The following is a 12591-nucleotide window of genomic DNA, read 5'->3' as shown; positions in this document are numbered from 1 at the left end:
GTGACATTGTTTATCATTGTTTATCATTGTACATCTAAATGCTTTCCAATTCAACTACTTTTTTTATACACTAGAAGCATAAGAATTCACCCTAGCACTGCAAACTCAGGACAGTTTTTGAAGTCAAGCAATCATAAAAAACTTTTATGCAATAGCCACGCAGCCATCAGTGAGAAGAAGCCCCATTATGCAATGACTTTTGTTAGAGAACAAATATTGCATCAGAAGCAAAACCATTGTTTGTGTAAACAGTTGTCTTGCCATCGGATAATCTTTCTCCATGAAGAGTTAAAATTTTGGAGTAACTAAATGTATTTTGAGATTTATCATTCAGTGGAATGTAACTTAGAATGCTGTTGATTTTATGAACAAAAATCTTAATTTGTTCCTCACCAAATAAAGGGCAGGACGTTAGTAAGCAGTTCTAGCTCATGCTTACTCTTGTATTTATTGCGTGTATATACCTGGATGCTCAGGATAATACATTCTACTTGTCATTGCTAAACTTGCAGACTTGCTCAGCTATATTCAGGAGGTCTTTTGAAGCAAAAAGTAACTTTAAATTTTTTTTTGTTGGATGTTGATGTTACTGACAAGGCCAGTATGTGTTATCTGTGCTTAATTGCCTTGGAAAAGGTGATCTATGGGTGTAGGGACACTGACGGTGTCATTAAGAAAGAAGTTCTGCTATTTTGACCCAGTGACAGTCAAGGAAAGACAGTGGTGAGTGGCCTGAGAGAAACGTAGAATTGTGGTATATCCAAGCATCTACTGCCTTGTCTTTGGGAGCTGCAGATTACAGGTTTGGAAGATGCAGTCAAAGGAACCTGGGTAAGTTACTTTGAATATGGTACTCACTGCTGCCATTGTGTGTCAGTGGTGAAAGTTCTGGATGTTTAAGATAAGAGATGGGGTGCCATTCAGGTAGGCTACAGTGTTCTGGATGATTTTTTTCCAAGCAAATTGAGAGTATTCAATCACACTGCTGACTTGTGCCTTGTAGGTGATTAGAATTGATTTGATTTGATATATCGTAGTCACATGTGCCTAAGTACAGTGAAAAGCTTTGTTTTGTGAGCCACACAGGCGGATCATAGCAAACAAGGACCTAGAGATCATGGATGCTTAGTCAGGGTGAGGCACACAAGGTTACAGCTGCATAGGAGGTGCACAAAGCAAGATCAACATTATTTGACATTAGAGAGTCCATTCAGCAGTCTAATAATGGCAGGGAAGATGTTCTAGAACCTGTTTGTGCATGTGTTCAAGCTTCTGTATCTTCTGCCGGATGGTAAGGTTGTAGGAGAGCATTATTGGGGTTGATGATGTTGGCAGCCTTTCCATGGCAATGAGAAGTGTAAATGGGGGTCCGTGGATGAGAATTTTGCTTTTGTGATGGTCTGGGCTATGCACCAACCTTGTGTAGTTTCTTGCAGTCCTGGACAGAGCAGTTGTATGCCAGGCTGTTATGCACTCTGATAGTATGCTTTCTGTGGTGAATCTGTAAAAGTTGGTGAGGATCCTTCTGGACGTGCAAAAGTTTCTCTACCGCCTGAGGAAGAAAAGGCCTTCTTGACCATCATATCTGCGTGAGAAGTCCAGGGCAAGTTGGTTATTGTCACTCCTAGGAACATGACACTTTTCCTCAGCTCCATTGATGTAGATGGAGGCATGTTCTCCTCCTTTCATCCTGAGTTCTCTTGTTTTGCTGACACTGAGAGAGAGGTTTTTTGTCATTGCACCATGACACCAAGCCTTCTATCTTCTTTCTGATGGTGGAAAGAATCTGGGGAGTTAGAATGCCTAACTTCTGATCCACCCTTGTGTTATTCTCACTTTGTGGGCGGCACGGTGGCACAGTGGTTAGCACTGCTGCCTCACAGCGCCAGAGACCCGGGTTCAATTCCCGACTCAGGCGACTGACTGTGTGGAGTTTGCACATTCTCCCCGTGTCTGCGTGGGTTTCCTCCGGGTGCTCCGGTTTCCTCCCACAGTCACAAAGATGTGCGGGTCAGGTGAATTGGCCATGCTAAATTGCCCGTAGTGTTAGGTTAAAAGGGGTAAATGTAGGGGTATGGGTGGGGTGCGCTTCGGTGGGTCGGTGTGGACTTATTGGGCCGAAGGGCCTGTTTCCACACTGTAAGTAATCTAATCTAATCTAATCTAATCATGTAGCATAGCCTGGTGTCCAATTATCTCGGTTACCCCTGCCATTAGGCAAAGACTCTGCTTCACTGGGACTGTGCATTAGTCAGTGTGCAATGGCCACTCCACATTAGAAGAACCCACATACAAGCATCTTCCACCGCCTCAGAATGAAATCTTAGGCCCTGAACTTCAGGAACGCAATGGACATCCCAGCAGCAACAGACCTGGATTATGCCCTGGGATATCTGGGCATTGACATTGACATTGCAGTCAGAGTGAGACATGCTAGGCAGGAGATGATCAGCTCAAAGAACAAGATTTGTTATGTGTACTCAAGTAAGGAGAACAATGAAATGTGTACACTGTTGCCACAAATAGTGCCATCTTAGGTACAAAGATACGAGGTACAGAATACTTAGGTACAAAGTAGTACGAGAAACTGAACTAAAATAGTAAACATTACCTTCCTGGAATAAATAGAAAATCAAAGAAATAAAATAATAGCTAACATAAAAAATTTTCTTAAACTAGAAAATAAAGGAGTAAGGTTAAACGTTCAACGGTCTTTGAGTCCTTTGCTTAGTTTGCCCGGTGTCTTGGCATCTTGGAATGCGACTGAGTCCTGCCTGGGCATGTTCCCGAGGCACCAGTGGGATATTGGAGAGGCGGCAGTGTCTGCAGCACTGATGGCATTGTGGCCCAACTTGGGAAAAGATTAGATTACATTACATTAGATTAGATTACATTACAGTGTGGAAACAGGCCCTTCGGCCCAACAAGTCCACACCGACCCGCCGAAGCGCAACCCACCCATACCCCTACATTTACTCCTTACCTAACACTACGGGCAATTTAGCATGGCCAATTCACCTGACCTGCACATCTTTGGATTGTGAGAGGAAACCCACGCAGACACGGGCAGAATGTGCAAACTCCACACAGTCAGTCGACTGAGGCGGGAATTGAACCCGGGTCTCAGGCGCTGTAAGGCAGCAGTGCTAACCACTGTGCCACCGTGCCGCCCACAAGAGCAAATGGAGATCCCCAGGTATCTGCAATGGTGACACTGAGAACAGGCAGCTGAGGTCTCCTGCAGAGCAAACTAGGAGAAAGTGAGGACTGCAGATGCTGGAGATCAGAGCTGAAAATGTGTTGCTGGAAAAGTGCAGCAGGTCAGGCAGCATCCAAGGAGCAGGAGAATCGACGTTTTGGGCATGAGCCCTTCTTCAGGAATGAGGAAAGTGTGCCACGCAGGCTAAGAAAAAAGGTAGGGAGGAGGGACTTGGGGGGAGGGGCATTGGAAATGCGATAGGTGGAAGGAGGTTAAGGTGAGGGTGATAGGCCGGAGTGGGGGTGGGGGCGGAGAGGTCAGGAAGAAGATTGCAGGTTAGGAAGGTGGTACTGAGTTCGAGGGTTGGGACTGAGACAAGGTGGGGAGAGGGTAAATGAGGAAACAGGAGAAATCTGAGTTCATCCCTTGTGGTTGGAGGGTTCCTAGGTGGAAGATGAAGTGCTCTTCCTCCAGCCGTCGTGTTGCTATGGTCTGGCGATGGAGGAGTCCAAGGACCTGCATGTCCTTGGTGGAGTGGGAGGGGGAGTTGAAGTGTTTAGCCACAGGGTGGTTGGGTTGGTTGGTCCAGGTGTCCCAGAGGTGTTCCCTGAAACGTTCCACAAGTAGGCGGCCTGTCTCCCCAATATGGAGGAGCCCACATCGGGTGCAGTGGATGCAGTAAATGATGTGTGTGGAGGTGCAGGTGAATTTGTGGCGGATATGGAAGGATCCCTTGGGGCCTTGGAGGGAAGTGAGTGGGGAGGTGTGGGCTCAAGTTTTGCATTTCTTGCGGTTGCAGGGGAAGGTGCCGGGAGTGGAGGTTGGGTTGGTGGGGTGTGTGGACCTGACGAGGGAGTCACGGAGGGAGTGGTCTTTTCGGAATGCTGATAGGGGAGGGGAGGGAAATATATCCCTGGTGGTGGGGTCCGTTTGGCCTGCTTGGCACACTTTCCTCATTCCTGAAGAAGGGCTCATGCCCGAAACGTCGATTCTCCTGCTCCTTGGATGCTGCCTGACCTGCTGCGCTTTTCCAGCAACACATTTTCAGCTCTGATCTCCAGCATCTGTAGTCCTCACTTTCTCTTAGTTTGCTCTGCAAAAGACCTCAGCTGCCTGTTCTCAGTGTCACCACTGCAGATATCTGGGGATCTCCGTTTGCTCTTCCCAAGTTGGGCCACAATGCCATCAGTGCTGCAGACACTGCCGCCTCCCCAATATCCCACTGGTGCCTCAGGAACATGCCCAGGCAGGACTCACTCGCATGCCAAGATGCCAAGACACCGGGCCAACACACTGCCATGAGCTTCCGAGAGACTGGGCCAAGGCACTGCCACAGGCGCCTTGCCGGGTCCATGCTAAGTCCAGGAAGAAATTCCAATAGAAAAAGAAATAAGAGGAAAAAAAAAAGAAGGAAACCAGAAGTAAGCAGGAGAGCTCCAGTTAAATTGTCCTGCTCCAGTTGAAGTGTCCTACTCCACCGCCATATTGGATTGAGGTTCTGGGTATATCTTCCCAGAAAAGTAAATCTGTGGAAAAATGCTGACTCCATGCACTTGGTTTCTTGAGTAAAACCTGAACTGGTTTGGCTTTCTCTAACCCAGAAACAGCATACCACCAACATTGGTTCATACGCCCCAACTGCAGAAACAAGGAATGGAGTGAAATGTTCCCTTCCAACCTTGATCAGTCAATGTCCGAGGTCCCAGAGCGAGATGAACCGATTCTCCTTGGTGATGTCAGTGCCAGAGCTCAGAGGGACAGGTGTAATTGGCAAAGAAGGCAAATAGAAGGCAAACACTACTGGACTCCTCCTCCTGACAAAGTCCTGAGAGTGTGGACTGATCATAATGGACTCCCTACTTCATCCGAGATAAATAAAAGACCTCGTGGCAACGTCCTGTTCCCAGACCTTGGCACACGTTTGACTATCTTTTTGGGTGGGCCACTTTTATTCTGTTTGACTGATGCAAGACTCTAAACCAGATTCCCACGAGTAAGATTTGTTTTGACAAGTGGTTACCAAGGGGACATAGGAAATGTTTCAAAGGCATCCTTAGATTCTCCCTGAAACAAATGCAATCATCCCGCTGATTTGTTGGAATCTCTTAACCCCAAGAGTCCACACTGTGCAAAGGTACCAACCATTTTCGTATTTTGACAGGCCAGATGGAGGCTAAGTGCAAAGCATGAAAGGAGCATGTAAAAACCAGAACATCTTACCCCCTGCTCCTTCAAACATCATCTGCACCTCCTGTGGCAGGGTGTGCACAGTCACCAGTTAAGCGATTTAGTCATCTCAGACCCACGAGTGGAAGGATGTCCTCTTCAATTCCACGCAGTTCAGTTCAGTTTCTGGTCAATGGTATAATCGTCAGGATGTTTGTATTGAAGATTCAGCAATGGTAATGCTTTTGAACTTCAAGGTTCTCTCATGTTGGAAATGATCATTGGCTGGCACTTGTGTGACATTAATGTCAACTAAAACCTAAATATTTCCCAGGTCTTGCTGCATTTGTACACAGGCTGTTTGATTACCTGAGGAGTGACAAATGGTCGTGAACATCCTATTTTCTCAGCTTATTGAGGGCAGATCATTGGTGAAGTATCTGAAGATGGTTCAGTCCAACACACTACCATGAGGATTACTTTGTAGCCCAAAAGGGATTATTCAGGACTTAAATTAAACAAACACTTTTTTAAATTAATCCTTAAAGTGCCAATATCCATTTGTTGTAACACTTACTTCTTACTTCATCTAACTTAACTTCAACTGTAACTCACTTCATTTAACTTCACTTGACCTTATTTTAACTTCAATCACATTGAACCCTAACTCTAACTTTAACTCTCCAATTTTGGTTTGAATCAAGTATTACTGTGGTTTGAGTGAAGTGACCAACTTTTATTTCTCCGTGTGGGTCTCACCTCATGGTTCTTTATTTCTCCAAAGATTACATGAGGGCGCTTGCTTCTCATATGTGGTTTTGAAGGTTTCTCCTGAGAAAATTCCTTTGTTATGTTAACTTATTAGAAAATGTGCTTAGTTTCTGGAAAGAGCTGTAGAATTCAGCCAATGAATTGATCAAAACCTGATCACATTGTTTGATCCCAGCCAATGGAATTTTACTGATTTTAAAAAAGCTTCTAAATATTAAACAGCCTCGTCCCTGTTCCATACAATGTAGTATGGTTCAGTATATCCAACTGGTCATGTAACATCTGTCTTATTTGGTCAACACGTGAAAATGCAGCTCACAACATGTCCTCACTGCACTTTAACTGAGGGAAGAGTTTAAGCTAGCTTGACCAAAATTCCCAGCATGTTTGATTGTGACTCTTAACCAGTCCAGCAGCCATTTTTGCTGTTGGCAACCCAAACACAATGTTCAACAATGTCCTGGAGCTGAGATGATTTCCCTCCAATCGTCATCCTTTGAGCCAGATATAATTCCAAACTCCAACCTATGTAGAGTTTTCTCCCTGATTCCCATTAATTCCCGTTTTGCTAGGACAGTAATGCTGCACCTAGTGAAATGTTGGCTTGATGTTGAGACCAGTCACTCTTATCTCACCTTTTAGATATGATGAAACAGAGCAATGTTAGTTTGCCAAACAGAGCTGCATGTAGTTCAGAACATTTGCTGGAGTATTACATTGGTGGAAAAGGCACTGAAATGTATTTTTAAGATTAGTTGAGCTTCCCTTTGATATTTATGTTCAAAGTAGATTTGTTCAAACTGAAAATTTATTTTAGGAATTACTCCTAAAATCATTTACAGAATCATGTGCAAAGCATTTTTAATGGTCAGCGTAGAAATTATATCAGCTATAAAACAACATAAAGGAGTACAGTTTAGAAAAGTGCATTAAATGTGCCTGATTATGTTGCCTCGTAGATGTAAGTGCAAAGCATTGATAGTGAAAGGTAGCCCTAAGGCTGTAATGTTGAAAACTTGAGAGGAGCAAGTATTTGTTAGTACAGCTGGAACATCTTGGGCCAGGATCTACTGGAGCTGATGAACAATTGCTATCTCCTGTACATTGAACTTGGTATGGACAAGTTTATTGTTATTAGGCTGCTCTGAAAGTTACTACTACAGGGACTGCTTTCATGTGTTACCCCTCTGCAAGGCATCTCGGACCTAAATGAACTGAGCAAGAACTCTGACTCTTTAATGATTCTCCACTCTGTTTGGTTAATGAGCTGAACCAGAATGTGTATTTGATAATGAGTTCCATTTTACATCAGATACAGAAAGTGAAATGAATTGAGGGAAGGAAAAGACAATGTTCTTTTAAATTTCTGAATGCAAAGCGGGGTGTTGACTGGCAAATGTCGATTTTCAGTTCGGGCAAAGCTAATTTGCAGTAGTCCAGTCAATGATACCACCATAGTGGATATTTAAAGTAAAATGAAGAAGTCCTAATTTTCTGTAGCATGTAAACCCAATGTCTATATACAGGGGAATCTTGATTATCTGAATATCCGATTATCCGAAGGAGACCTCTAGGTCCTGATAGAAACATTACATGAAAGAGCTGTTTCAACCTTGATCGCATCTCTTGTTAACAGTCCTGTACATAGATGAGAGCCCCAGGCACCGTCTCCAAATGACTGACCACCTGCCCTCTTTCTCTTCCCCCCACACTTTCCCTGGAGTTCTACATAGGGGTGAACCCTCGTGCACGGTGTGCTGCCTTATCTCCTGAACAGGGAGCAGACCTAATAGAAATAGAGCCCCAGAGGAAAGGCATTGAGTCAATTAACTGAATAATCAATTATTCGAATTAAATAGTGCCTGTCCATCTCATTCGGATAATTGAGGTTCCTCTGTAAATGTCCCAGAATGTCATGCCCTTTATATTTAGTGCAAAGCTGGGAAGTGATTTGTCTTTTTATTCAGTTCGGGCAGTAGCTAGTAGACTTTTGCTTTCAACTAGCTGATGTGTGCAAAAATGTTGGTGAATGCAGTTAATCTTACTATTATTTTTAGGGTGTTTTGACAAATTTATAGAATCATGAAAAATAGGTCTCAATGGCAATTGTGGTGATTGTATCAACAAGAAAACAACATTTAGGTCAGTGGTTACTACTGCTGCTTCACAGTGCCAGGAATCTAGATTCATTCCATCCTCGGGCAACTATCTGTCTGGAGTTTGCACATTCTCCCTGTGTCTGCGTGGCTTTCCTCTGGTGCTCCAGTTTCCTCTCTCAGTCCAAAGATGGTGCAGGTTTAGTGGATTGCCCTTGCTAAATTGCCCATGCAGCCCAGGAATGTGCAGGCTAGGTGGGTTAGTCATAGGAAATGCAGGGTTACAGGAATAAGATTGGGGGGGTGGAGAATGCCCTTCAGAGGGTTGGTGTGGACCCAATGTGCCAAGTGGCCTGCTTCCACACTGTCGCGATTCTAAGATAAAAGTCTAAAGATTTTCAGGGAAAGAGTTAAGTGTAGCTGATTACTTTGCAGTAAGTGAACACAGATTGCCTGTAATAGACAGCCCTGTGGGTACAAGATTTGGAAACTTGGGACAAACCAGCATTTTGTTAATCTAGCTGGAACGTGCTGTATTTGGAAGATGATGGTTTTATTTTAGATGGAGAAAAGATTCCTAAAATCCAAGGCAGTTCAATAAGATGGTTCACCAATGATCGAGGGCAGTGCAGATGGGCAATAAACTCTGGAGTAGCTAATGTCTACATTCCATGAACAAAAATAATGAAAGAATAAGAAATTTGACGTGTGTGTGTGTGTGTGTGTGTGTGTGTGTGTGTGTGTGTGTTTGTGTATATGTACTGAATTTCACTTCTATTTTATGGATCATCAGATTATTTTGTAGAAATTAAAATGTTACATGTGTATAAAAAAGGTGACTGAATATTGTTTGATTTTAAACATTGTGCTCAATTGTGATTTACTTTTCTCAAATAATCTTCTTAAGAAATCTTACACCACTTGCTAATTTGATTTTTGATTCTCTGAAGAGGAGCTGCATGTTATGGAATTTTAGTAGTTGTAGCAGTTCCAGTAATTACTTTAACAACTTTTGTATCCACATAGTGCCTTTAAGGTAACAAAATATCTCCAGGCTTTTCAAAGGAATACTATAAAGTGATATTTGGCATTGAGCCATAGGGCAGGTAGCCGAAAGGTTAAACAAAACTTTAAGGATAGTGTTCAGTTACGAGAGAGAGCGAGAGAGGGGGGTGAAAGGTGGAGGGGGGGTGAAGAACAGGGAGTTTTAGAAAATGAATTACATTTAACTGTTGAAGAAGTTAGAATTAGATGGAAGGGCAAGACGAAATATTAATAGTTCCTGGGTATGAGTTGTTCAGGAATGATGGAAAAGGAAGAATGTTAGGATGGGTAATAGTAATGGTTCAGGAGAGCATTGCAGTGCTGGAGAAAGAAGATTTCTCGGGTTTCAAGAACAGAGTTGTTTCAGCCAGAACTAAGGAATAAAAAACCTTGGTGTAGTCTGTAGACCAACAAGTGGACAAGATACAAAGAAACAAATCTGCAGGGAATTTACAGAGAAATGCCAACATTACAGGGTATCTATAACCGAGGTGTTCAGTTACTCTACCAGTGTATCAGACTATGTTTGGGTAAAGGGCATCAAAGAGCAGGTGTGCCCACATGTGTTCATGAGAGTTTCTGACTATTATGTGGCCTGTCTAACAGGGAAGGGTGCATTGTTGGACCTGCTTTTTGGAAATGAGGTGGGCCAAGTGGATCATATGTCACTGGGGGGAATCATTTAAGAGACAGTGATCATTGTTTCATAAGGTTCAGGGTGGTGTAGAATGACATACAGCAGTCTAGACAGAGACAATTCAATTGACAAAGAGCTGACTTGGATGGAGTGAGAGCAAAGCTGGGCAACATTGACTGAATCAAGAGGTTGATGGGAAAAACAATCACTGAACAATGGGCTACCTTCACAGAGCAGGTGGTTTGGTAAAGGTATATTTCCTCAAATGGAAAAGGCAGGACAAACAAATCCAGAGTTTTTCTGGATGACAATGGAGATAGAAATTAACATTAGAAAGAAAAGATGTGCTTGTGACAGGTGTGAAATTGACAGCCAAGAGGAACAAGTAAGGCTTAGAGGAGATGTGAGCAAGCAAGGAAAGGAAGGGAAGAGACATTATTAGAAAAGTCCAACAGCTAACCTAAAGGAGAATCCCAAAGTCTTCTATAGGCATATAAACAGAAAAAATTGGAGGAGTTGGGCTGATTTGAGAAAAAGGGATTTACACATGGAGGTAGGGCATGTCAGTGGTGTTTAATTAATATTAGGCATCTGTCTTTACAAAAGAGAAGGATGCTATCTAGGCCATGATGACAGAGTTTCTTCCTCTGTTCCTCAGAAGGATTTAAAATTAGTAAGAAATTTTGGATAGACTGTTGGTACTTAAAGTTGACAAAGCACTGAGACTGGATGCAATGCATCCAAGATTTTAAAGAAAGTGAGATAGAAATAGTGAATGCAGTGACCACAATCATCCAACTTCCCTGTACTGTGGGGAGATGCTGGAAGACTAGAGAATTGCAAACGTTGTGGCTTTGTTCAAGAAACATAAGGATAATTGCAGCATTTATAAACCAGTCAGTTTAATGTTGGTGGTGAAAAAATTTCCAGAAATAGTTAGCAGTTGCATGGAAAAAGGTGATTTGATTAGGAAGGGCCAGCATGGATTTTTAAAGGGAAAATAGTGTTTAACAAACTTGCTCGAGTTCATTGAAGAGGTAACAGAAAGGATCGATAAGGGTAATCCTGTTGATTACAGTGCCGGACAACAGGAAAGTTCTAAGTTATGGTTTAAAGCGACAGCAGCAATACAGCTACAAAATTGGTTGAGTGATAGGGAATGAACAATAATGGTTACTGGATTTTCTTTGGGCTGGAGAAGGATGTGATGATACTGTCACTTTAAGGGATCATTTTGTCCTTTTTTTTAAAAGAGAGATTGTAAGGCAGAGCTGCCAAACTGCCTACTGAAAACCTCTTGAGTAAACAGCTTGGGAGGCCTTGGGATTTTTTTAAACAGCCTGAATGGATGTGGCCAGTGCTGGTAGCAATAGAACTAGAAATGAAATTCTTTCCTGGCCATCGAGTTGTTCAGATAGGAGACTGAATGACAATCTTGGCTATCTTTAATGAAAATTACATTTTCTGAAACAGATTTCCAGAGAATGTCAGTCTTCAGTAGTCAAGGTATGTAAAGAAGTGTAGTTGGAGTCTGTTTTGATTGAGGCATTGAAAAGGACATTGGATGATCACTTGAAGAAAATAGTGTGCAAAGACATGTGTTGGAAAAAAAAAACAGGAGATTGGCACTAAATAATGATGAAAAATGTGGTGCTGGAAAAACACAGCAGGCCAGGCAGCATCCAAGGAGCAGGAGAATCGACGTTTCAGGCATCAGCCCTTTAGGAAGAAGGGCTTATGCCTGAAACGTCGATTCTCCTGCTCCTCGGATGCTGCCTGGCCTGCTGTGTTTTTCCAGCACCACATTTTTCAACTCTGGTACTCCAGCATCTCACTTTCTCACTTTCTCCCACTAAGTAATGATACTCAACTGAAGAGAGAGTGCAAACATGAAGGACCAAATGGCTTCCCCCTTCACTGTAACAATTCTGAGAGATGAATGCAGATATCTTGGAGAGTTGTAAAGATTATACAGAATGGGAGGGATGAAGTCTTAAAAGGTTCCCTGGATGCTGCCTGACCTGCTGTGCTGTTCCAGCAATAAAGTTTCAACAAATAAATTGGTAGGCAATTGACTATTAGGTAAAGATATCCAGGCCCAGAAAATTGTTGGATTATTCAGGATTAGTGACATTAGTTAACAAGTTTAATTGCTTGATTTGGAGTGGAGAGGAAATCCCATGAGTTTTCTTTCCAAAGTGACCTAAATATTTTTCACTTTTCATTGAATATTGACTAACTGTGTGCAGATGAATGTGATAGGTTGCATATATAGGTTGCATCTGAGTTGGGGATATATAAATGACTTCTTAATTCTTCTAGCATTTCTTTTCTATTTACCCTCCAGAAACTCTCTAGCAGCCATAAAGCCCTAGTGGAGATACAGGACCACATATCGGAGCTTCTAAAGTCGGCTGTGCGCGAGTTTCCATCCTCTCGTGTAAGTAATAGCGTAAAAGAAAAACATTTTTATCTGTTGCTGGACTTTTCACATACTGTTTCCAAAGAAACATTGTTTCATTACAGCATGCATAATGGTGTACAATTTCAATTGTAATTCTCTGTGAAAACTGAGTAGCGATGAGGGAAGTGCTTACTTTGTACTTTTTTTTTAATTGAGTAATGGTTTTGATTATTTTTGTGTATGTTATCAATTTGAATAATCTTGCCCTTGTTTA

The 12591-nt window shown here is 42.6% G+C and overlaps 1 protein-coding gene across 3 annotated transcripts in view; it reads left to right on the top strand.

The window, feature by feature from the left end:
- The window catches only part of LOC122560473 (protein tweety homolog 3-like), a 307798-nt gene that overhangs the window by 230388 nt on the left and 64819 nt on the right, over nt 1–12591 (top strand). For all 3 annotated transcript variants that reach the window (XM_043711109.2, XM_043711111.2, XM_043711110.2), the window contains exon 9: nt 12261–12353. In XM_043711109.2, the coding sequence (XP_043567044.2) occupies nt 12261–12353 (93 nt within the window). The remainder of the gene's footprint in view (nt 1–12260; nt 12354–12591) is intronic.

Source organism: Chiloscyllium plagiosum, unplaced genomic scaffold, assembly GCF_037043375.1.
Source record: "Chiloscyllium plagiosum isolate Xiang-an unplaced genomic scaffold, Cpla_swu_hap1 HiC_scaffold_20, whole genome shotgun sequence".
Classification (NCBI taxonomy): Eukaryota; Metazoa; Chordata; class Chondrichthyes; order Orectolobiformes; family Hemiscylliidae; genus Chiloscyllium; species Chiloscyllium plagiosum.
This window is presented reverse-complemented; position numbering and strand designations above follow the sequence as displayed.